Raw genomic sequence first — 26759 nt, forward strand, 5'->3', positions numbered from 1 at the left:
GTCTCATCCTTGGCTTTGACAACATGAAAGTGACCGAGGTATGAGCGATGCTAGTAATATCATACCTTATGCAGCAAGTCCCTGTTACGAATGGTGTGAAAGTATAACTCATAGGGTCGGTTGGTGCATTCATTTCAGTGGGCTTGGCAGACTAATATGTAATTGTAACTTCTGGCTGGCGGAGAAAAGCAACGGGAAACTACCTCACTCTTCATTTCCCTAGTAAGCCCCTTCAGTGACACCTCGGCTATCTAGGAATGCTATTGGCGGATCTGTGGTGTAACAAACCAGCCTTTGGGCTGAATACCCAATATACATTCAGTGTGACCACTCATGAATATAAAAACCAGAACACCTTCAAAGACTAGATACAGGAAGTTCATATTCACAGGGCATGTGCATTAGTATGTTCTGAAGAAACGGTTAGCATTTGAACCATGTCGGCCCTCAGGTTCAAGGTCCACATCGATATCTCGGCGCACCACCACCGACTGGTAAAATGTGCCTGCGGCTCTCGTTGTCTCTATAAACCGAAAGTAATGGATCAATGTAACTTGAGCAGACGTGCTGGATGCCTCGCAGATGTATGCGAGAACCGTACCGTCAAATGAGTGAGTTTGAAAGAGGGCGTATTATTGGCATGAGAGAACGTAATGCATCAATCCGGGAAACTGCTGCTCGTGTGGGACGAAGTGTGTCGACAGTGCACGTGTACAGAATGGTTCACAGAAGGCCGTAGAACACGATGAGATGGGTCTGGTCGCACCATCCAGACCACCCCCCGAGAAGATCGACACCTCATCCGAATGGAATTTCAGGACATATCTGTGTCCTCCTCGGCTCTGGCGCAACAGTAAAGCAGTGTAACGCATTGTACAGTATCAGGAGTGACAGTCCGTCGCCGTTTATTACGGTCTGGGTTACCGGCACGTCTTCCGCTTCACCAACTACATTTGACTAATGTGTATAAACATTCTAGATTGCAATGGTATATGGAACGACGTCACTGGGGACAGGGCACTGTGACCAGTTCGACCTACGTGAATGACATCCTGCGATCCGTAGCCATACCCATTCTGCACGACACTCCAGACACCGTATTTCAGCAGGACAATGCACGACCACATGTTGCTGCACGAACACGTACCTTCTTGTTGTCACAGGATGTCAAACTGTTGCCCTGGCCCACTCCTTCACCGGACTTGTCGCCAATCAAAAATGTGTGGAATATGGTGAAACGACGGGTGTGGTGCTGTGACCCAATGCCATCCACCAAAGATGGACTGCGGAACGAGATGAATACAGCATGGATGTCTATACCCCAGGACGCTATTCGTGCCTTATACGAGTCGATACCATCTCACAAGGAACAAGGAACAAAGAACAAGGAACAATAGCGCATTGAGGACCCAAAAAATGTCCTGTGAATAGGAACATCCTGTCTCTAGCCTTTCAAGGTGTTCTGTTTTATATGAATATGAGTCTTTGTTATTTGTATGTTAGTTAAATTTGTTCCATGGTCATGTAATGTAATTATTATCTGGGGGAGATTTATGGAAGTTTGCGATGTTAACATCATTGAGGAATTAAGGACGGAGGTGCCTCATAAGTTATCGAACTGGTAGATTCTTACCGTGAGTGCCAAGCAACCTAAGGTATAGAAAATGCAATTTGTGTTGAAATGCATGAGAGTTTAGGCTGCGCAGAAGGAGCTGTGGGCATTTAATCCCCAACGTTATACTAACAAGGATGTTCGAAGTAATTCCCGCAAGCTACCACATGGCCAAGCACATGGCACGAACCGGGATCTGTTGCATGTAGAAAAGAGATTTACTGAGTGTGTTCCGGATAGCCTGATGTGAAGTTAAGCATGGAAGCCTATCTGATGTGAATTATGAGTCTGGAGGAAATTGTACCAGGCAAGTGAGATATGTCGTTACGAGTTATTGAGAGGCCAAGAGCGCCCGCAATGTTATGATGCTTCCCTAAGCGAAGTGATGAGAGTTTTGTTCAGCTCAGCCCTGAATTTTACTGCAGGCAGAGAGAGGACCCATTAGCCACGTGACGAGAAGCAGACGTTACCGTGTATATTTGCGTATTTGCAAACTGTTTTTCAACAGTTTGGAATAGCGGGCGGCAGACGACCTTGTCATTCTGCTAGTCTATGTAAGGTCAATGAACTTCACCGCAGTAGATGACCCAGTAGTTCAACTACGTCTCCAATTACTTAAGACCGGTGTTTATCATGTGCTTATTTCAGATTAAGACGAATATTTGTTATTGCCTTATTGATGTTTTTTGTGTTAATGTCTTGCTTGTCACTTCGTTGCCAAATGTTAAAAGGGGTAACCTCGTATGCCTTTAAGTGATGAGAGGTTCTGACCTCTTCTTTGATTATGGGACCGTGCCCATATTAGCATCAGTGTTCTTTTGGGGGTATCAAACAGGTCTTGAACCAGGCATTACTTGACATTTGTGTTGGTAATTAATTAGGAGTAAATTTAGTATTATTTGCATTTTTTTATCCGAAGCTTTATGTTCCTTATCTCATGTACCAGGATGTTTCATTACGACGCATTTAGTCGAGTCCGTTCATGCTTATCTAGTTTCCATTGTAGCGCCTGGGTAATTAGCTCACGGTTCCTAAGATGACAGACTGTATTCTTAACACGGGTGACCCGCAGTCACAGTGTGACTTCTCCTGTAAATTAGTATTTATATTTGTGTTCGTTTATATGTGGATTTCATCCAGTTCTTATGTTTTAAAGTTCATTAAATTATACAACTCATTTATACCTTGATACTCCTTAACTGGTATGTATTTATATCCCTGTCCTACGGTCGGCGTTCTTTGCCACTTACCTAGCCAGGTGACATCATTTGCGGTCAGGTGATAAGATACAATATGTATGACTCTACTTATGTATGTATATGTCAATATATAAGATAAAATAATTTACGGCTTAAAATTTATCCCAATGGAGGAAATCATGAACAAATTTGCAATACGAGCACTCCAGTTCCTAGAAATATGAGAAAAATAAATATTCACTCTACGTAGTGCCTTATGAATCAACATATTCCATCTACTTCATCACTGTTTATAAATAAACCTTACCTTTGAACGTTTTTCTCCACCACTTTGAACGAAATATGCTCCGAGTTAAGCACCTGTTCCACTTCACTACATTCTTCCGGGGGTACGAGGATTTGTGCTGGATGTCCTACTATGGGGCCACTCAGGAAGTCCCACCGTCCGTTATGAAGACAGAGGGTCTTCAGGTTATTTTTACTGACTTCTTCTGTTTCTATGATCTCATACCTGAAAAGTAATGAAGATTAATTGCTTACATACTCTCACGAAAAATTAAAACGTGAACACCAGAAAGCTCACAAGCAATAAATTGTATGCCCATGGATTCCTACACATATAAGGTCATATCCTGTCAAGCGTGTCTCTAAACCGCTCCAGTACTACACATACCTTCTCATGAAGATGGATAGGGTGTCGAGTTCCAGTGCATTAGCCAGTCTCCTAACCCCAATACACAGTAATTTTATCTGAGGGGCACATGAAATGTGTGGTGTACGCTAATATGGCTCATGCTATTAAGGACCAGGAACAGCGTATCATATAATATTTTAAGTAACAAAAATAGCACTTCTTGCCAAGAAATTATCGTAGAACTGACGTGCATTTTTTGAAAAAATGTTTTATTGGATGGTGTCGATGACCAGACCTACCGACATTTTATCATATGCTTCATTTATCAGTAAACAGAACATACATATGTAATCATGCTCTTCAACGTGTTCCCATGCTGGCAACAAGCTTGGTAAGGAGTTCATGTGGTGGGGCGTTCCATTCCACTCCTCCACCAGAGCGGTTGACAACTGCTGGATGGTCGTTGGTGCATGAGGACGTGCTGCAGTACGGCTGCCTAAGATGGCCCACACGTGCTCGGTGGGATTTAAGTCAGGGGAATGGGCACGCTAGTCTATTCGCCGAATATCCTTTCGTTCCAAGAGCTCCCCCATCTGCACTGTTCGATGCGGTCGTGTATTGTCATCCAAGAAATGAAGTCAGGGCTAAATGCACCCCCTGAGAAGACACACATGGGGAAAGAGTACATCATCACAATAACGTTGACCAGTGAGTGTACCCCGTTTAAAGATTTGGAGGTCGGTACGCCCATGCAACATTATGCCTTCCCACTCCACAACACTTTTACCACCAAAATGATCATGTTCGACAGTGTTCCTGGGTACGTTACCTGTTCTCACCTCTCGCAAGAGGAGGGCACGTCTAGAATCACTACTCAGACTGAATCTATTCTCGTCTGAGGAGAGCATGCGACTCCATTTCTCGTCGGTCCAGACCTGATGCTCTTGGCACCATCGCAAACGTTGCCGCCGATGTGCAGGTATCAACGGAACAGTTAGTAATGGTCGTCGGGAAAACAGACCATCCCCATGCAGTCGCCGTGCCACTGTGGATCGTGGGATTGGGTGCCTTTCAGTCCTGTTAAATGTGGTTGCAATTGCACCGCTTTTGACGTGAGTCTCTTCCTACCTGTTGCACAATGTAGCGGTCATCTTCTGCTATAATTGACCGTGGTCGACGCCCTCATTTTCTCCGCGCAGCAGTGCCTGTGGTCCTTGCACGTGAAACAATTCTATGAGCAATACCAAACTCCTGGGCTACACTCCTTCTTCCAGTTCCCCGATGATTCTTACCCATGTGAAGTCATCCAAATGTTGTCTTCGGACCATGTTGTAATGAATAACACCACCACAGTGCATCGTAGCAGCTCGCTGATTGACTCACGCTGTCTTGTCCTGTTCCTTCAAATGCCTCGTTTTGTGCGGTCAGACCTCTTTGGCGCTATAGCCACGATGACCTCACGCCAGGTTTCTGTGCATGTGTGGGTGACTTTTGACAATAATTTACCGCACTTTCATTCATTTCCACCGAGTAGTTGATATGTTATGTTGCTTTATCTATCTCGTCCTTAAGTTTTGCACAGCAGTGTATGTCCCATAATGCAGTGGTATTGAGGTACAAACGTTGCACATTATCGCCACCATACTGACGACTTTGTTGTCCGTCATCCATTTTGTGGTTCGATGGAACAGATGACATCATAAACATGCACAACATGGGCAGTTGAAAATCCTCATGGTAAGGTTGTTGCTTATAATCAGAAGTGTTTTGAACGCAATGTGTGGTGGTGTACTACCCATGGTCAACTTATAGGCCCATACATGCTACCTCGACCATGGAATAGACCAGAATATCTGACCTTTTTGAAGGACTCTCTGCCTGTACTACTGGAGCATGTGCCCCTAGCATTTCGCCGCGCCATGTGTTTCATGAATGATGAGGTTTCGGATCATTTCGGTTTACAGGTACGGCGGTTTTCAACACCATCTTCACACGAAGATGGATAGGGCGTCAAGTTCTAGAGCACTGGCCACTCTGCTATACGCTATTCTGGTTAACGGCAGGAACAGCATGTCAGTAACGCCTGTGCAGCTGTAAGGTACGTCATGTATCTCCGTCACTTGTAACTCTGCAACTACACGCTTTGTAGGACATACGTTAATAGGGACATGTTTTCATGATTTATCCCAGGAATTACTTCCCTCCTACCCAACGTTTGTTACAAATGTTTACATACACTCTGAATACCTAATTTTTCACATATAATTTTTACAACAGAGAGTGCTACATCAGATTGTGTTTGGGCCTACAGATAATGTAATTCTTTTCTGAAATGGATGATTATTATGGAACTTGGCTAACTGTTCATAGAACAGTGACTGAAAAAGATCCTGTAGTAAGAATATAAAAGATATGACAGTTGATACGTGTAGAAAGAAACTCAAGCGGAAGAGAGAAATGTATTCCTTTTTAAATAAACTTGTTCCTAATTATTCATATTGAACCATGAATCATATCACAAATATAAGTAAGTATAAAGACATAACTGCTCCAGGCATACTCTGTCCAGCTGGAAAAATTCACCCAGGTGTAACATAGATTCTTGGGAAATCTGCAACATCAGAACATTTTAAGGTACTAAAATCTAAGAACAACAGTGAAGGCACCATCATACTAAGTAAATGGACACTAATGGGTTAATAACGATCAGATTCCTTCGTCAGACTGGCCGGGCGATATGAAGAACGTTTCGTAGAATGTCTTTAATTCAAGGACTTATGCATGAGCGGACATTGTCGTGCTAGAAAAAGTAATCTCCCTTTGATCCTTCAAATGCCACCAAAACGGGAACACAATTATTTGAATGTAGGGTGCAGTACAGTACAAATATCTAAGGTGAACGGTATAAAATTAAATCTCATCACATCATTTTTAACGGCATTCCTCCGGTGTGTGCGAGAAGTTCCGTTCAGCCCAGTGGCAAACATGAATCTTGCGCGCGGTCAGCCGTTTCATTCGTCCAGATCAGATCTCGTCTGGGAACTTCCCCTTCGTGATTTCATTCCCCTCCTACATTGCTGAATTGTCTGGCACCATGTCTAAATGATTAGCGTGCTGACCTTTGGTCACAGGGGTCCCGGGTTCGATTCCCGGCAGGATCAGGAATTTTAACCATAATTGACTAATTTCGCTGGCACGGGGCCTGGGTGTATGTGTCGTCTTCTTCATCATTTCGTCCTCATCACGACGTGCAGGTCGCCTACGTGCATCAAATGGAAAGACCTGCATGTGGCGAGCAGAACTTGTCCTCGCACACTCCCGGCACTAAAAGCCATACGCCATTTCATCTTTATTGTTGCATTGTGTTTCCTCGCGATGTCTTTCTTTCAGTGTGTGTTTTTACTCTGCCTTGTTTACAAATTTTCTATCAGGCTTATGTTATTAAATTAGAAAATAGTACCATTTCAGACAAATTACTATTTTGCAATTTTGTTACACGAAATCAATTTTATTTAGCTGTTACTACTCAAGGTAACACTAAATTTATTTTATGAGACAAAATTTCCACCTACAGGCAAAAACTAACATCTTTGGAAGTTGCGGTGTGTAATGTATACGTACAACCTTGATTGGTTAATTTCATTACAATGATTCATAACTGAATGGCTGTAAAACTACATTGCCATAACGCAGCAGGAATAGATTAATTTAGAAATGAAAAATGAAATATGGTGTGAAATCAGGGATGAAATTACTTCGTAGAATAATAGGATTAGCATGAATGTCAGTAACGTACCTTCGGATGGGGTCACGTAGCTGTCAGTTTGCATTCAGTATATAGTGGGTTCGAACTACATTGTCGGCAGCCCTGAAGACGGTTTCCCGTGGTTTCCCACTTTCGCACCAGGGTAGTGCCGAAGCTGTGCCTTAATTAAGGTCACGGTCGATTCCTTCCCACTCCTAGCCCTTTCCTGTCCCGTCTTTGCCGTAAGACCTATCTGTTTCGGTGCGACGTAAAGTAAATTGAAATAAAAAGTACCTTAGGATTGGACGGAAACAGAATTGCACCTATGTGTAAGAGAGAGATCAGGAGAAACAGACGAGTAAATTAGAGATGCATTGATATGTTTACTGGAACGTTCCGTACAGCAGACAGTCAGTAGGTTCTAGGCTAGCATACAGAGTCTGTATAGTAAAAACAGCAAGGTAATGCCAAGGAAAGAGGAAACGAACATCTTGATGGAATCAGAGGAGCTTGTAAGCGTAAAAAGAGGGCATATTAAGAAGGGCTCCAAACGAGAACAAATGTAAGAGGCTGGTTTTAGATAGGTGAAAGATACAGAGAGAAACAAATTATTGGACGAAATTATGGGAAAATGTCAGTAATAATCTGGAAGGGCTTGGTCAAGGGGTAGGGAAATCTTTTTGAGCTACAATAAACAATCTTACCAAGGAAGGAGAAAGGGAATATATTAATGTGTTAGAAAATTCAGGCGCACTTATTGTACACCCTAAGGAATCGTTGGATATATAGATGGAATATATTGAAAAGCTTTTCAGTGTAAAAATAATTTTGTTTAAGTCCAGAACAACCAAGTTCATGGCAGTGAAATGATGCTAGAGGAAATGGAGATTATGATCAGTATACGAGAAAATGAAGGATGATATGAATGGCGGAAGGTAAGTTGGATGAAAACCAGTGTGTTTTCAGACGAGAAAGGAACCATCAGGATTAGAATTACACTATGCGATAGCAACTTTAAAAATTCTATTACGTGAGCATACGTCAATCTGTGACCTGAAAACTTTAATTAAATAAATAGATAATTGCTTAGCCTAAATTTTATTCCTCTAAACGAATGTTTTCTACGTGTTGGGATTTCATTTTCTGCCAGTGTATGTAGGCCTATGTATGTATGTTTGTATGAATATTTTCTGCCCTATAAGAAATTAGGGATAGAGGTGAGCATGGAAATCTCTGGTTGATACGGGTCGGTATGGAACAATGAGAGCAGATGAATAGATTCACCGAGAGAAAGTCATAGTTAAATGAAAACAAACATCCTAGTGCAGGTAGGGGAGAACGATGAACTGATTTAAAAACTAATTGGACAACATAAATGCTAAAACTAAAGGAAATTTCTAAATAATTAAACAAAAATGAAGAAATTTAATACCATTCCGCACACTTCCTTACAAAAGTCAAGCGTGATATTTTTGTTGTAATCACAATATGTTCTCCTACTTATGATTTGTAGGCTGAGGCACACCAACTATTGAGAAATAAAATGTTGTCCAACTTTGGTGACAATCTGTTTCTTCGCGGATACGTGACCACACCAGCCATAATAAATAATCTTTCAGATGGAACCGATGTCGCAGGTATACACAAGTACTCATTGGCCAATTTGTAAAGAGAAGAAAAAATGTTTACTTCTGCCCTCCCAAAATTGTAAAGAATTATCTTTCCTGTCTAAATATGGTATTTCCAGGTATTGTTTCATCAATATTGAAGCTGAAGAAGCCGGAGTTTGTTATGTTGTCATTTCCTTAAATGAGTTGATTATCCGCCACAAGTTTTTCGGTCACCCACTTCTGAGCATTATCTGCGTTCGACTCCAAGCCACAGCCTTTTTTCTTGAAGCGAGGATCAAGGAAGGTTTGGATACAACTGGTTTCTTCAATAATACAAGTTCTCCTACTCGCAAAGGTCTATTGTATTAACTATTTCGGTAACGCCTTAATTTCTTCTCAGCTTGGTGTCTTAGTTTGTCCGTTGTCCTCTGAATTCGAGCTTCATGTGTTGGATCTGCGTCCGGAGGAATACTGATTATTACATCCCTAAATCTTCCAGATTCTGTCGAAGATGTAATACGCTAGGTATTTGTCCTCTTGATTCATGGATATTAGAGTTTATTCAATGTTCAGTCATAGGCAAAATATTTCATCAATTCCAATGCTGTCTTGGACTGAATATTCTAGAATATTTAGCAATTTCAGACATTAATGTTTCAGCCGGATTTGCTTGCGGATGTCTGATGGATTTAATGATATGTCTGCCCTTTCCATGGCACATGTGAACTCAGTGCTGGTAAACTGAGATCCATGATCTTTTAGGAGGTAATCCGGCCGTCCCATGGTTGGAATTATGTCATCTCGCAGTCTCTTCAGAATGTTATTTGCTTTGTTCTATGAATTGTCAGAAACATAGAATATTTAGTAAAGATGTCCGTGACTACTAGTAAATATCTGTGCCCTTTTTGAGCTTTTGGAAGTTTACCATAAAGTCTAGAGTAAAAGTCCCCTTAGGTTTAGATGATATGATAGGTTTAGTGATTTAATGAATCAGGTAGTTGTTAGGTTTTATCCTCTGACAAATAACGCAGGTCTTAATAGTTTCTGCAACGTCTTGGCGTAACATTTTCCTAGTAAATTTTTCTGATATCAAGTCATAGATCTTGTCTGTACCCGAATGCCCAATAATTCGATGTGCATGCCAAATGATCTCAATCTCAAATTTACATGTCGTAGCGAAACGTAATTTAGTACGATTCCTATCAGCATATTTATATAATATTCCAATCATTAACAGATGCGGTCTTGAAATGCGTTCCATATTAATATCATTAGCATCTTGTGGAGTCATTCTCCCTAACGAGAATCGGATAATATCGTGCAGTTATAGATCTTTCTTCTGCGCTTGCGATAAATGCTGTAATCTTCGTAATAGTTCTTGATCATTTGGTGTCAATTTTATCTGGTTAATCGTCCTCGCCAATGTTCTACTTTGATGTAAAACTGTTGAATGAATAACGCCTATCTCGTTACGCGTTCACTAGTAAGAGTAGATGTCATGATGAACGATAGGGATCGATGATCAGTCTTGACTATGATCTCAAATCCTAAAATTATTTTCTTCCAGTACTCTAGTGTTGTACTTTTGCTAAAGCGTCAATCTCAGTTGTACCCAGTAGTGTAACTTCTTTCATGGATTTGAAGCTTCCTACTCATGAATGCTAAATAATGTCTAGTCTTGGTATCAGGATCAGATACCAATTTTGAAGCAACGGTTTGGATGAAAAATGGCCGATCAAAATTTTGATAGCTAAGTGTGATATTATCCACAATCATCTTCCTGACATTCCTCCGTTCATTTCTAGGGCTTATTCTTGCTCAACAAATGCTGTAGTGGTGCAATTGTGTGTGTAATTCGGGCAATATGGAGAAAGGAATTGTACCAATCCGAGAAATCGACAAGGCGTCGGAAAATATACGATGGCCTGAATTTTGACAGAATTTGGACGTATTCCATTACCATCAGTCTCACGTAGAAATATAGAACTTTTGATTTGCAAAACTGACTTTTTCTTAAGTTAATTTTAAAATGATCTTTTCTCAAGTTTTTAATAAGATACTGAGGCATTCTCGAAGTCTATTTTTGGATATCAAAAATTCATCCATGTAAATGGTTATGTCTTCTTTCAAGGCCCGGATCAAAGCTGCTACAGATTTTTCATACCAAATGGCAGTTTCAAAGCAGTAAGTGATATTATCAAACATAAATCCTGTGTAAATCTTCGTTTCATTATCCAATATAATGTGAAAGTATCTTGACCTCATACCCCTTGTTGAAAAATATTTATGACGCCTAAATGTTCGTATCACCTCTCCAATGGATGGTGATCTATCATATTCAATGACAAGCCGATCATTCAGATTTATGAAATCCAGAAAAATCTTTTTAATTCCATCACTTTTTACAACAACTGTCAGTGGATTAATGCATTGTGTAACATGCTTAGAAGTAATTTTGTCATGTTTAACAACTGTCAGTGGATTAATGTATTGTGTAACGTGCTTGGAAATAATTTTATCATGTTCCATTTCTTGAATAATTTTCCTTATTTGATCCTTATATTTCTCTGCAATTGAAATGGCTTCCTTAAATATGGAGTAGTATCTATAACTTCTGATTTATATTTATGTCTTTAATTTCAACAGGTTTAGTATCAAATACTCCCTTATGTTTTAATGAAGTTCTCATCATGATTTAGTTCTGTTCATCGTTCAATTCTGTTTCATTGATTGCTCTCTTGATTGTTTGCAAAATATCATCATCATCTTCATCTTGAATCTCCGCTAAATCAGTATCCAGGGTCCTCTCCATGCCAATTATAGGGTTTATCTTCTTCTCCTGGCATGATGTGAATTACAACAGCAGCCAATGCGGTTATACCTTCCCTTCCGTTGCTCTAATAACCATCCATCAGTTGAACTTCGTCTAACTGTGGGTATTCCAAATAATGTGCTTGTTTATCGATTAAGCAAATGATGTCATTGAAAAATCAATAATCCCATTATATTTATTCAAAAAGTCGAATCCAATAATAAAATTGTGTTGAATATTAGCCAGTTTTGATTTATTTCAATTTATTTATTGAAACACTGTGGCATAATTCTATTCAAGTGCTCAATATAGTCGCGGAGAATGAAGTAAGGAACCCTGGATAGCTGTGCCATAGGTTGTGAGAACCCCGTAGAACTCCGGTGCGAACGAATTCCTCTAGCTGGACCTGAGACTCAAGCCGTGATCTCGATCAAGTAAACTCCAATAGCTGCGTACCCTCGCGAATAGCAAACGTTTGCCACAGTTTGACAAACTTCTCTTTTCCAGGGATGGAGTCACCTGAATTTTAATCAATTAATCCACCTTTAAGCTACGTTCCACAGACCTGACACCACACGTACTAATATGATAATTATAGAGTAACAGGAGCTGATAAAACTATTTTCTTGTGCTAAACTGAGATATATGTATGTTACCGTGAGCGGCCGTTAGCATCTGGCGAGCTCTCCCAAAGGAAGAGAGACTGTTTGCTAGTACTTCCCCTTGGACCCAGAGACCTTGTGAGAATATAAAGGCTGAGCCGAGAAGGGAAGCGTCCTGCTATTGCTTTTTGAACGCCGAGTGAGATGTGTCGTGATCGCGAGCCGACAAGACAATATGTGAAGTTTCTGTAAGACTTGAAATCGAATCATTGTGGTTTAGCTCAAAAGAGCTAATGGAGGTCTGCACATATAAGTAATATACGGCGCGTAGGCGAGGTGTGAAATGAACGTGTGCGATCGTTTCATACATAACCGCTGACAAGGATAGATTGCAACCGGGCCCATTTCCCTTAATTTAGTGCCGCGTAGATCGGACTAAAATCTAAGCGAGGCTATAGTCAATTATTAGCTGGTACTAACGTTGCGATCTTGCAGTCAAGCACACTAAGTGGAGAAGTAGATGGTTCTAATTTTATTCAACAGTTCCAAATACCGCCAACATCAAGGAGACAGCAGCCATGAACAATCCAGGAGTCGACAAGAGGACCTTCATCCCTGTGCTGTGTATCGTAGTCATGGGCTAAGCACGCACGATATAACGGAATGTGATTCACCGCTGATGGAGAGATTGCCGCACAGTTAAGTCCTTTTCTTTCTATAAGCATGTGAAGTGATAGCTAAATGCACTAGTTTAGGGCCATTTTAAGTAAGAAAATTAATTTTTAAATGTAAGCCAGGGTACCATTTGTATTACTCATTTTATTAAATTTAAATACGTTCAGGGCTGTTGCATGCCAAGTCCTGAACTATGTGTTGTAAATGTTTAGATGGCAAATAAGGGAAAGAATAGATTAAATATAAGTGTGTGTTGTTGTCATTTGTATTTTATTCCAGTTAATGTTGAGTTAAGATAGAGTTGTATGGGTAGATTCTTCATGAAAAATCTAATGGGCTGTACGCCAACAGTGACGAACAAACTAGGTATATGCTAGGATATTTTGTTGCATAATGCATGAATTTCAGCTTTGAGAAGTCGCAACAGGAGATCATTCGTCGTCGAAAGTAGAAAAAGGTTTTAAGTGTGGTGGCAGGCAAATTCATGGAGATGTACCGGTCGTCGAACCGAGGATTATTTATATTTGAGGCTAGAAAATTGCCTGTGAATGTTTATGGGACTGGGATGCCAAGAGATAAGCAATGAAAGCCATGATGTTATATTTGGAGCTATGATGATGCTGAGTTAATGAGCCGGCCTGTTATATATGAGAGTATGTGAAGCTGTAAGCCGTACTTTTGCTGGCCAGAATTGTGAACTTATCTGTAGTATTGAGAATGTTGTTGAGGGCTAATGTGCCAACTGTTCTTGCCGCAGGTACCTCTTGACTCAGTTGTACGCTGCGCAGAAAAGAATAGTGAAAATTTTTAAAAATAGTGCTGTTATGCTCATGAATCGCCTGGCCGCAAAGACCTAGTTAGTTGATGTTTGTGTTGCCGACCAGCTGAATTCCCTGCCGTGCCAAATGCTACTGCTATGCTATGAGCTAAGTGATATCCAGTGGCCGGATATGTTGAGTTCTTGACCCGACAGTTCTATCAACTACAATGCGTTTACTTTGAGTGCTTTATTCACAGTCTTGGTTATTTCATTTTGTGATTTGTTGTGTCCAGTGTGTTATTTTTTGTTGTGATGTTGTCATTTCTTTGATAATGAGGAGACATAGTCCAATACTTATTTTTGGAAAGAAAGGTTCTGACCTCATCTGTGATCATGGGTTCGGACCCATATAAGTAGAGTCGGTGACCATTTTGGAAGGGTGATACAGATGTAGTCCTGAACATATCTGTGTCCGAATGATCGGAATATACACTGACTGACAGAGCAAATGGAACACCAAGAAGGAGTGGTTCGAAAGGGATGAAAGTTGGGGAAAAACAGAGACGGCACGGACGAATAATTGATGTTTATTTCAAACCGATATGCAGGTTACACAATGCGCACGGCATCGACTCAGTAGGATGTAGGACCACCGCGAGCGGCGATGCACGCAGAAACACGTTGAGGTACAGAGTCAATAAGAGTGCGGATGGTGTCCTGAGGGATGGTTCTCCATTCTCTGTCAACCATTTGCCACAGTTGGTCGTCCGTACGAGGCTGGGGCAGAGTTTGCAAACGGCGTCCAATGAGATCCCACACGTGTTCGATTGGTGAGAGATCCGGAGAGTACGCTGGCCACGGAAGCATCTGTACACCTCGTAGTGCCTGTTGGGAGATGCGAGCAGTGTGTGGGCGGGCATTATCCTACTGAAACAGAGCATTGGGCAGCCCCTGAAGGTACGGGAGTGCCACCGGCCGCAGCACATGCTGCACGTAGCGGTGGGCATTTAACGTGCCTTGAATACGCACTAGAGGTGACGTGGAATCATACGCAATAGCGCCCCAAACCATGATGCCGCGTTGTCTAGCGGTAGGGCTCCCACAGTTACTGCCGGATTTGACCTTTCTCCACGCCGACGCCACACTTGTCTGCGGTGACTATCACTGACAGAACAGAAGCGTGACTCATCGGAGAACACGACGTTCCGCCATTCCCTCATCCAAGTCGCTCTAGCCCGGCACCATGCCAGGCGTGCACGTCTATGCTGTGGAGTCAATGGTAGTCTTCTGAGCGGGCGCCGGGAGTGCAGGCCTCCTTCAACCAATCGACGGGAAATTGTTCTGGTCGATATTGGAACAGCCAGGGTGTCTTGCACATGCTGAAGAATGGCGGTTGACGTGGCGTGCGGGGCTGCCACCGCTTGGCGGCGGATGCGCCGATCCTCGCGTGCTGACGTCACTCGGGATGCGCCTGGACCCCTCGCACGTGCCACATGTCCCTGCGCCAACCATCTTCGCCACAGGCGCTGCACCGTGGACACATCCCTATGGGTATCGGCTGCGATTTGACGAAGCGACCAATCTGCCCTTCTCAGCCCGATAACCATACCCCTCGTAAAGTCGTCTGTCTGCTGGAAATGCCTCCGTTGACGGCGGCCTGGCATTCTTGGCTATACACGTGTCCTGTGGCACACGACAACACGTTCTACAATGACTGTCGGCTGAGAAATCACGGTACGAAGTGGGCCATTCGCCAACGCCGTGTCCCATTTATCGTTCGCTACGTGCGCAGCACAGCGGCGCATTTCACATCATGAGCATACCTCAGTGACGTCAGTCTACCCTGCAATTGGCATAAAGTTCTGACCACTCCTTCTTGGTGTTGCATTTGCTCTGTCAGTCAGTGTATATGTAATTTCGGCTTATTACTAGAGGATCGGATATTACTATCGCATATCATGAATGGTTTAGAAATCGAGTCCTCGGGCAAAGAACTAGGGACTTAACAAAGCGAGCAACTAAATAAAACGTAAAATCAAATCATTCCATGCAACAAGAAATTCTTGTTAATATCTCGGTTTCATTACCCGCTTTGCTTTTAAACGTTTTGTTTAATAATGACAATTTATGTAAAATACGAGTAATTTCTTTTCTATGATTGACACAACCAGTGGCCGGTTGTTCATTTGATTTGTTTTGTGTTTAGTATGATTTCTTTCTATGTTTCTAGTTTAATAAATCCATTTTATCCGATTACTGGAGTTCTTATTCACTAGATTTATAAGTACGTATAACCTGTCCATATACTTCGGTGTATTTTGTTAGTTAGATATTCATTCTTGACCCTATCCGGATGTCCCACGCACTTCTACCCCTGAGCTAGGCCGAAATTAGGACAGGATACGATACAGAATGATGAATGTGTTCAAACTCCACATTATTAATGAAAACCTTAGCCAATTTCTGAAATTTGCATTTCATGGATTTTTCAGGAATATTATCCCTCTCACCTTGAGATTTGAAATTACTTGATCTTGATATCATTATGTTCCTGGATTTGATTACAAAGATCTTCAGATATAACAGAGATCTCCCCCCCCCCCCAGTATCAATTAAAGCATGAGTAACTCTGTTAGAAATCCTGACTTGAATAATTGGTAATCCTCTTGTATTCTGTATGGACTTATCTGTTTCATCTTCAACTAAATCTCCATCTTGTACGTGCCATGCTTCAATCTTAACAATAAACTTGGTTTCAAGGTCATATGGTAATGTATTCCCATTTAGTCATTTGGAGTTTTTGTTTCCTTTTTATTAGGAAAACCACCATTTCTCCTCTCATTCTCAACTCTTCTATCATCCTCCTGATAATCTTCAGATAATCCTAATTTATCAATCTCCTGTTGATCTTCTTCACGTCAACTCCTATTTTCTCTATTTTTATAGTTATTCTTAGCTGTCTGCTGCTCCTTAATAAACCTATCATGTTGTTTTTGAGTTACTTTGTGTCTTCTAACTCTCGTCTATGATCATCATCATTTCTATTTTTATTATATCTCTGATAATTAATTAATTTATTTCCGTAGTATCTATATTTTCTTCTGAAGTATGGTCTGTAATTAAGTTTTCGTACTCTTGACCTACTTCAGTCCCGTCCGGTTCTTAAGTAGTCATCTCCTTTTCCAATATCCTTTTGTTTACTGTCATTCTTACGCCTGTCTTGACTTAAATTAGTCACAATCTCATTCTGGTCAATTGGGTTTGAGGCGTGCATTTTAGCTTCAATATGACGAATTCTGGTTTTCGTTAATGAGTTAGTATGATCCAGTGGTCTCAGAATAGTATCAAATTGCATAAAGTCAGTAATTCAGTAATGTTTCCGGCTATTAATATTCTCCGAACAACTATTGGAAACAATCTAATAATTGTGTGTAATTAATTCATATTGACTCAGTGAGGGATCAAGAAATCGCATCTGCCTATGTCGAGATGTGAAAAATGTTCCATATTTAGAATTTGAATAATCGTCAATTCTAGTATTAAATAATTCCATCCGAATTGTATGTTGGATTTCGTAATTCCATAATGTATTTAAGAAGGCTAGGCTTTTGAAAAGTCTTCAAACGTTTCGAATGAATACCAAAATTAAGTATACGAATTAGAAACTGGACCTTCTAACAACTTCCCTACAGTACGAAGTTGTCCTTCATGGGGTATTTTGACTTCTTGAAAATACTCTTTAACATTTCTAAGGATTGGGCTTTATTTGTATCAACAATCTCCTAAACATGAGCAGAACACAATCATTCTCTTCTAGTTCCTATCTAATTTCGTCTAATGTTGTATCCTGTTTCTTTTGGTTTAATTCAAGGTATCCTACCTTATTACTATGTTGGTTGACTATAGTATCTCTTCCGATTTTAATTCTCTCATCATCAATCACTTCAAAATTCATATTACTCCAAACACAAGACTAAAAAGCTGTGAATTCCGGTAGATTCCTAACGTCTACAAATAAATTTAATATCTCTTTATTTCGCTTGTTTCTTGCATATATTTCATTGGTGACAATACTTACTCTCCTTTCGTATCATTCCTATTTAGAAAATACATTAAAATTCTTACCTAAATAGTAATCAAATATCACAAAATGTTATACCTTGAGACTACAATATAACGAAACACATACATTCAACGCTGCGGAGTCTACAAGGAAACAATAAACAAGCATTGTCAAAAGACACTGGTACCACTACTGGTCCTCTTTAAGGAACATAAACAATAACGTAGTCTCATCTAATACTGAGTGACGAAAAGAAACACTAACTGCTACACCGTTCTACACGAAATAAGAAAGGTAATGTACAAGATAATGGCAATCATATCATGCAAATGTCCTCATTTATCTCATTTTGCTTCCCCCAGATGACCAGTTCCCCGTGCAAAACACATTTAATTCAGGTTCATATGGATTAAGTGCTGAAATAAATTTGGTGCACTAGTCTCAGATGATCATGCATATGATAAATCAGATCATACTAGGTAACTCTACTCACATGTATTACTATAAATAACTCATGGCAGATGACCACTGCGTTTATTATCACATACAATTCGTCGCTGATTGAGCAAAAGGTCATATCTCACAATGCTCCTCGTATCCATTATTTTCCTTAAGACTGGTCATGCCTCTGAGCCACATACTGCATGTATATGATAGTCCATCAGAACAATTTTAATCGAAATGGTCATTATTTAGTATGGTAATGTGAATTCAGTTAGATTGATTGATTGATTGATTGATTGATTGATTGATTGATTGATTGATTGATTGATTGATTGATTGATTGATTGATTGATTGATTGATTGATTGATTGATTGATTGATTGATTGATTGATTGATTGATTGATTGATTGATTGATTGATTGATTGATTGATTGATTGATTGATTGATCACAGACTTTCCGGTCTCAGCATCAATTTATGGTATATCGTGCATTGTAGATACCAGAATTACAGCTCGGTTCTTTTTAGGAACGTAAGATTAAGTGTTACATTGCAGGAACCCGATGAGAGATGACAGCACTTCTCGTTTTTATAAGCCTGAAACTCGGCCCGAATTCCTTTCTTGTTCATTTCGGCGTACCGATACAATTAAGATTCTTCTCTAACAGGGACTTCACCAATGGATAACTAGTGTACCAGTTATCAATAGTACCGTAATGTTTCTATTGGTACCTTAAATATCAATAATCAGTCTACGAACAATATCACTTGGCTTGTTGGAAACAAAATTCGGAATTCCTCTTGCTTACCACAATGCATTTCCAAGTTGCTTGTAAAATATATTTTAGAAACGCATATTAAAAACATTTTTATCCCATACTTTGTGGGTGTATTTAGGGTAAATGCTTAAAACTGCATTCGTCCACGGAACGATTCGAGTTTTTCGTCATTTTTGACGTAAGCACCAACACTGTAAATATCCTGACAGTTCAGAATGGAAGCATCCAAAAAACGACGGATGGCCGCCAATTTATTGTGTTTCCTTCTGTCTCTCCTTGTTTCTCTACTGTCGAATCGCATAGCACCAGTGGCGGCTCGTGGATATCAGCAGTGGGGGGCGCACCTTAGTTTCATAATTCCACAAAATATCTCAAGTTCTTCAAAACATGTTATCAAGATACACACTTCGAACACTATACGGTGCAATGCATATGCAATTGTTTTGATTATTATTATTATTATTATTATTATTATTATTATTATTATTATTATTATTATTATTATTATTATTATTATTATTATTATTATTATTATTATTATATGCCTTTTCTGGCAGGACCTAGTGTTTACAGTGCACTATGTCTTCTGGTGTGGGCTAGAGCAATTTTGTTACTTTAACTGCCCTGTCTCTGTCTTATCCTTGGCTTTGACAATATGAAAGTGACTGAGGTATGAGTGATGCTAGTAATTCCATTCCTTCTGCAGCCAGTCCCTGCTATGAATGGTGTGAAAATTTTGCTCATAGGGTCGGTTGGTGCGTGCATTTCAGTGGGCTTGGCAGACTGATATGTAACAGCAACTTCTGGCTCAGTGAGGAAAGCAACGGGAAACTACCTCACTCCTCATTTCCCTAGTATGCCTCTTCAGTGATGCCTAGGCCATCTATGACAGCTGATGGCAGAGCTGTTGAGGATCCAACCAACCTTAGTGCTGAAGACTGAACATACATACAGATTTATTATTATTATTATTATTATTATTATTATTATTATTATTCATAATAATTATATAATGTAATAATAATAATAATAATAATAATAATAATAATAATAATAATAATAATAATAATATTTGCCTGTTCTTGTCCACCATCGAGTTATGTTTACGAATAGTTTCATTGTAGTGATCACTTACACAAGACACGACATTGACTTCACCAAGCATTTCAAAGTCCATGGTACTATTGATATCACCCCTGTGGTGATCCATTTATCTCCTTTCCTAGAACGGGAGAATAGCAGGCAAGGAAAGCAGTAAAAGGTTTCTGAGATAGCACTTTCACATATCCGCGAGTTCTTGTTATATACGTCAGGAGAACTAATTTGTCTTTGGAAAACCCTATTTTCATTTTTCTTTGTCTCTTTTTCAACAAGAAGTCTGGTGTCGGCCTAAAACACTCCTTCAGTTCGACTTTCTTCTCGATAGAAAGAGGAAGAAAACGTTAGTTCTTTAATATGTTCGACGGTAATCATACTGTACGAAGAGGAAACATAACACTACGCCTACATATAAATCACAACCTTTCTCCTAATTTCACCTCGTCACAGTCACCTCACGAGATCATTCATCAACACACAGCTAAACATCACGCTCTCCAGTGAGTATGGGCAACATGAGTCAAGTGCGAGGAGCCAGTAGTTACAGTCGTTACTCGTTTCGTTAGTTAATAATCCTAAAAATTACAAGACTATTTTAAATGTATACCGGCACATTTAACTCGGGTAAGTGCCTCAGTAAAATAGTTCCTAGTTTTAGGAGAGAAATGGCATAAACTGTTAAATAGAAATCAGATCACCAATGTTTCGGGTAGGTTGGATGCAACGATGGGCCGCGGCAGAAACGCGCCGGAATCTCCGTAGAACAGCACATCTCTACTGCGCCTCTGATTGGCTCCCTCAAGGCCAGTCAAGCGAGACTCGAGAGTATTTGGTCCGCTGTGAGAGAGCGCCCTCCTGCGTAGGGCCAGCAGCGCATCGCGCCGCAGCACAGTACAACTCGCGCCCTTGATAATAATCTTATAGTAAAATATTTCCCTTGTTAACATTTAAGATTATAATTCCCGAATTTAATGGAACCCCCTGGGGGGCGCCCGCCTTAGCGCCTCCCAAACGAGCCGCCACTGCATAGCACGGAACAAGAATAGAAAACGTTTGTAGCTCATACAAGCTCTCAGTATGTGCATTCCAGTTCCATCTGAATTCCAGAGCTCAATAACATTTGTGTGGTGTCCATGTTTAGCGAGTATTTTTACAGGTATCCACGTAACGCCATTATTTCATCTCTAAACGTTTCCTTTACATCTCGTTCCCTAGGGTAACCTAACTCGAGGCGTTTACGTTCAATGTACATGTTCGTGTAAGTCACGATGTCAACTACCATATCTTCATTAACCGTCTTACTAATAAACGGTGTATAACTTTTATACAAGGTTTATACGCCGTTTATGTGAAATTCGTTACTAATAAACCGTGTATAAGCCTCCTGTGTATACATCTGTTTTAGTTATTCATTGGATTGCTTATACAGACCAGGACCCTTGTATAGCAGCGAGTAGCGGAAAAAGAAACGAGTGAGCAGTTTATTTTCGTGGTATTTATTGTCTACAGTGATATAATCGTGGTGAAATATTCGACTTATCCATTTAAGATTGAAAGAATGGACGATAACGTTGATGATCTTCACGATATTTTAAACATAGAAGACATACACCGTTCAGAGGTTATGGACGCTAGACATCTTCGTAAAGTAAAACACTTTAAAGAGACGGAATGGCAATGGATAACTATAAAATAAATTATGGTTGGGCGTATTTTTGTGTAATAATGTGTAACTGCTTAATAGACTTTTGATATTGCGAGTTTATTATACATTATCTGCCTCTACAAAGATCTTAGATCTTTCTCAAATTTGAGTACCTATAAAATGGGACATATTCCTCGAGATATAAAATGGCATAACTTGAAAACCATACGTAATATGATTTCCATACTTTGTTTTTGAATACACAGAAATATGATGTATAAATGCCTAATAGAAACTTTTTTGATCAAACCTTTCTTTTAAGCTACAAAACTGTTTTTCCTTTCTCCTAAAAAGTAAGGATTTTGGAATGTGTAACCTTTACAACTCGCCGATTCAATTACAATTGCTTACGTTTTCCGTACTACCCCAGTTAGGAGCTTTTGATCTTAGCTTTTCCATTTCTTTTTTGGCGTTCATTACACAAGCAAGCTGAAGAAATATTGATATCAATATAAGTCAATTTCCAGCTGTCTCATGGAATGACAATGAATAACTAAGTTATAAAAGAAATGATGGTTGGGCGTATATTTGTGTAATAATATATTACTGCTTAATAGACTTTTGAAATTGCGAGTTTATTATACATTATCTGCCCCTACAAAGATCTTTCTCAAATTTGAGTACCTATAAAATGGGACACATTCCTCGAGATAAAAAATGGCGTAACTTGAAAACCATAAGTAATATGATTTCCATACTTTGTAGTTGAATACGCAGAAATATGATGTATAAATGCCTAATAGAAACGTTTTTGATCAAACCTTTCGTTTAGCTACAAAACAGGTTTTCCTTTCTCCTGAAAAGTAAGGATTTTGGAATGTGTACCCTTTTCAACTCGCCGATTAAATTACAATTGCTTACGTTTTCCGTACTACCCCAGTTAGGAGCTTTTGATCTTAGCTTTTCCATTTCTTTTTTGGCGTTCATTACACAAGCAAGCTGAAGAAATGTTGATATCAATATAAGTCAATTTCCAGCTGTCTCATGGAATGACAATGAATAACTAAGTTATAAAAGAAATGATGGTTGGGCGTATGTTTGTGTAATAATAGACGTTTGAAGTTGCGAGTTTATTATACATTATCTGCCCCTACAAAGATCTTTCTCAAATTTGAGTACCTATAAAATGGGGCACATTTCTCGAGATAAAAAATGGCATAACTTGAAAACCATACGTAATATGATTTCCATACTGTGTAGTTGAATACGCAGAAATATGGTGTATAAATGGCTAATAGAAACGTTTTTGATCAAACCTTTCGTTTAGCTACAAAACAGGTTTTCCTTTCTCCTGAAAAGTAAGGATTATGGAATGTGTACCCTTTTCAACTCGCCGATTCAATTACAATTCCTTGCGTTTTCCGTACTATCCCAGTTAGGAGCTATTGATCTTTTCTTAAGCCTTTCCATTTCTTTTTCTGGCGTTCATTACACAAACAAGCTGAAGAAATGTTCATATCAGTATAAGCAAATTTCCAGCTGTCTCACTTAGTGTTGCCACTGCCTTTTAGATATGCCGTGCTACTGTGCGACTTTCCGGAAAGTTTTGCTCGTAGATAACCAGCAGAAGCGATCATAAAGGCGGTGAATGTGCGAAATACGTCAGTAAACTGCAGTAAGAGATTCCTACGCCTTGGAACGAGTGCATACGTGCTGTATAGTAATACAATGCGTATACCTCGTTTATTAGTAACAAAAATGTAAAACGCTTATACAGGGTTTATTCACTGTTTAACTAAACAAGAGTTAAACAACTGTATAAGGACTTTTTATTAGTAAGACGGTAAGTATTTTATGGAAGGAAGATATTTCATCTTTGATTCCTCTTGCATTACGTTTAGAATCAGGAATTACTTTTACAATATTTTTGGTTTTAGTTTCGCATACATTTGAAAAATCAGTTTTCCTCCACCATCACAACGCTCATTTTCACTTACTTTTGAGTCAGATTCGTCCTCTGAAGTGTGACCTTCCTCCTCATATTCAGTTTCTCGACCACTTCTAGTGATGACTTCATAATCCTCATCTGATTCTGCGCTGTCCAAGTTGTCTTCCTCTGGCTGCTCGTGAAGTAATTTGGCTATTTCCTAAGTGCCAATATCCTAAATAAACGGAAAATGTATTTTAATTAGAGAAATAGTAGTAAATTGGGTGTTTTAAACGGTGACGTGCTTAAAAATATTCATAAATAACGTAGTCAAAATACTTACTCCATCGGCCGCTTAGGGTACGTTGACACGTTCCGATTTGAAGCAACAATACAGCCGTTCTTGTGCACTCACAGAGACTCCAACTATCACATTCAACAACTAAGGTCACACTGCAGGAATAGCAGGACGAGCAATCAATCTTAGAAAAGCTACAGTGTTGTGTGCGGTACCTCTTATCTTATCTTACTTTACTGATATCGCATTCATTACGATGTCATAGATCTGTCAGTTGTGACTGGTTAGTATTCTTTATACCTAACTTGACGTGTAGTTCATCATGATTAGACAGATGGCACCTCGTGTAACGGAGGATTGCCAAAGCATTTCTTTCTACCTTATCTCTGATTCGTGCGATCTCTGATCTGGGGACAATAATGGCTACGTTAGACTACGAGAGAAATTTCATCTCATATAAATGGTATTTCCAAAAGATTCATACTTTACCTTGTATGGCCCTCTCAGTGAAGTATCAATGAATATGATTACTTAGAACCAATGCAATTGATTTCTTCAACCTCCAGGTATTTATTCTATTTATCATTCCTAGGCTTGCCATAGTTATGCTGGTTTTGTTTAATGGGAGATCATTGTTCTGTGTATTATTCTTTTATTTATTTGCTGGAGACTTATTTCAGTGTCCTTCCTTTTTCTTCATGTCTGCTTTTTATGTTATCGTTCCTACGTTGAGCGAAAGGTAGCACTGATCCGATTGTTTCGTGTGTGTAATGGGTTTGTTTGTGGTTTTTGATTGGAGACCTTTCATTTCTCTTCGGCTTCGACGTCTGGCTTGAGCTTATGTTCTGTAATATGGTTTAAAGCTGATGATGTACGATTCGTGTTCGCCTTGATGTGCGATATGAATGCGTGATATGTGGCGTGTAAGTTATTTTGGTTATGGTGTCGACCGGGTGAGCCAGGCCTATTTGCGGCGACCCAGATATCTGATCTGTGCTCTCAGATCCAGCTCATGAGCCATTGACTAATTCTTGTCATGCTGTTACGATTCGTATCGTAACGTGCCTTGATATTATATTATTTATTCATTCTGCTTGGCATATTTGATGTTTGAGTGTGTGTGTGGCTGTATTATGCTTATCGGACCTGTGCAATTTTTCATTTTCTTATGGATATTTGCTTTCATCACTATCCTTATTTTATTTCGCCTTTGTTTCCAGCTTGCTTAGCTGATTTACATGCTTATTTAGGGATTTAACTTGTTTGATTTAACTCAACTTCATTTGCTTCCGTAACTATGGCAACTCCAATATAATAGCAATATAAATAGTCCGTTATTGGAAATTATAAATTTTCCACCTAACTCATTCCTGGTTGCCAGCGTTTCGTATGGGAATCCACATCTATATCATATGGCAACTGCTTCTTAACCTCCCTGTGTTCTATATTTATTTTATTTTCTCCCAGCATTTCTTCACTGGCGGTTTTGATTTATGGGGATACAGTCTCTATGGAGTTTGTTGGGAGCCATGTTTCTTTTTATAAAAGCCTTGACTTTATCTGGGAGTCGTGATAATATTTTTCGTGTGTAAAAGCTGCTACTTTCACCTCTTTATGGCACCTTGTCCCTAAGAAAGAAATACTTTGGACCACGTTTTAATTACCACTGTCTGGTAATGATTGAATATAATTGTATCCCTTTTCATGGTACCTCTCCTGCGACAGTGTAAAATTTCATGAGATCCAATTTGATGAGTCAAACGACTCGAATGCGATTGATATATCTTCACAAACTATGTATGTGAGTATTCGACTCCCTTTGTTTCCCCATTTTGCTTGTTCTATGCCCATATCTTAATATTTTTTGCTAAGCTTATGCTAATAAACCTTATTCGTTTTAATTGACCTCTGCTCTACGTTACTGTGTCGCTGCTTTGGGGACGTGCCTTTTACACTTTATTTTACAGTATTAGAGGCCCGGATCCAGCTCCTAGCAGTTACTATCCAATTTAGACCGATCTAAAGTAAATAGGTAGGTAGGTAGGTAGGTAGGTAGGTAGGTAAGTAGTGTAGTTGCCAAGTTGAGAAAATCAGCAGTGGTGTACTTTATACCCCAGCGCGCCTGCTGGAGGGTTGATATTATTGGAGTGGTAATGGCTTATTACTTTGATCCCTATTGTAATAATCTGCCATCTCAAAAATATATCCCCAAAAATAGTGATAATAATCCACATTAATATATTCTTTAATTAAGATTCTCAAATATTAATTATATGAAAATATCGCTGCTTCTAAACTCACAGGTGAAAATGTTCGATAATCTATCCTCATGCAATTTCTTAACATAGTTTCAAAATCAAATTTATTTTAATACAAGTTTATTTCAATGAAAATGTAAGCTTATTCTATTCAGGTAATGAATTTATTCTCTCCTGAACCATATCTAGATTAGCAGTCTTAATTCCTTAAAAATAAAATATATTTCATCATGGCAACATAAAAAATTGCTTATATGCAATCAATAAAATATACAAAACAAAATAAAATAATATAATTTGAAGAAAAATTTTCGACCATTAATATAAACAAAGGCATCAATGTTGTATTTAAAAAGTAAACAAAGGCAGCCATGTTGCAATCCTACACACACTAACAATGGATATTTACAAAAAATGAACATTTCAACGTCGTCTCAAACCTTTTAACACCTCAGATAACGACCAAATATATGCAAGTAAATATACCCAACTACAAGCTCCTCCTGTAAGCAATTGCAAGAAAATGCGAACCATATAATATCAATTGCATTATATGCATTCAATACCATTCAATAATGTTAAAGATTTCGCTTCGTA

General features: G+C 39.3%; 1 protein-coding gene across 1 annotated transcript in view; it reads right to left on the reverse strand.

Moving 5' to 3' along the window:
• Positions 1-24064, reverse strand: part of LOC136858747 (carboxypeptidase B) — a 121784-nt gene extending 97720 nt beyond the window's left edge. The window contains exons 1-3 of the mRNA XM_068225418.1: positions 23950-24064; positions 23677-23841; positions 3119-3322 (exon numbers count right to left, since the gene is read on the reverse strand). Of these exons, the coding sequence (XP_068081519.1) occupies positions 3119-3322; positions 23677-23765 (293 nt within the window). The 5' untranslated portion in view covers positions 23766-23841; positions 23950-24064. The remainder of the gene's footprint in view (positions 1-3118; positions 3323-23676; positions 23842-23949) is intronic.
• Between the last annotated feature and the right edge of the window lie 2695 nt (positions 24065-26759).

Source organism: Anabrus simplex, chromosome 1 (assembly GCF_040414725.1).
Source record: "Anabrus simplex isolate iqAnaSimp1 chromosome 1, ASM4041472v1, whole genome shotgun sequence".
Classification (NCBI taxonomy): domain Eukaryota; kingdom Metazoa; phylum Arthropoda; class Insecta; order Orthoptera; family Tettigoniidae; genus Anabrus; species Anabrus simplex.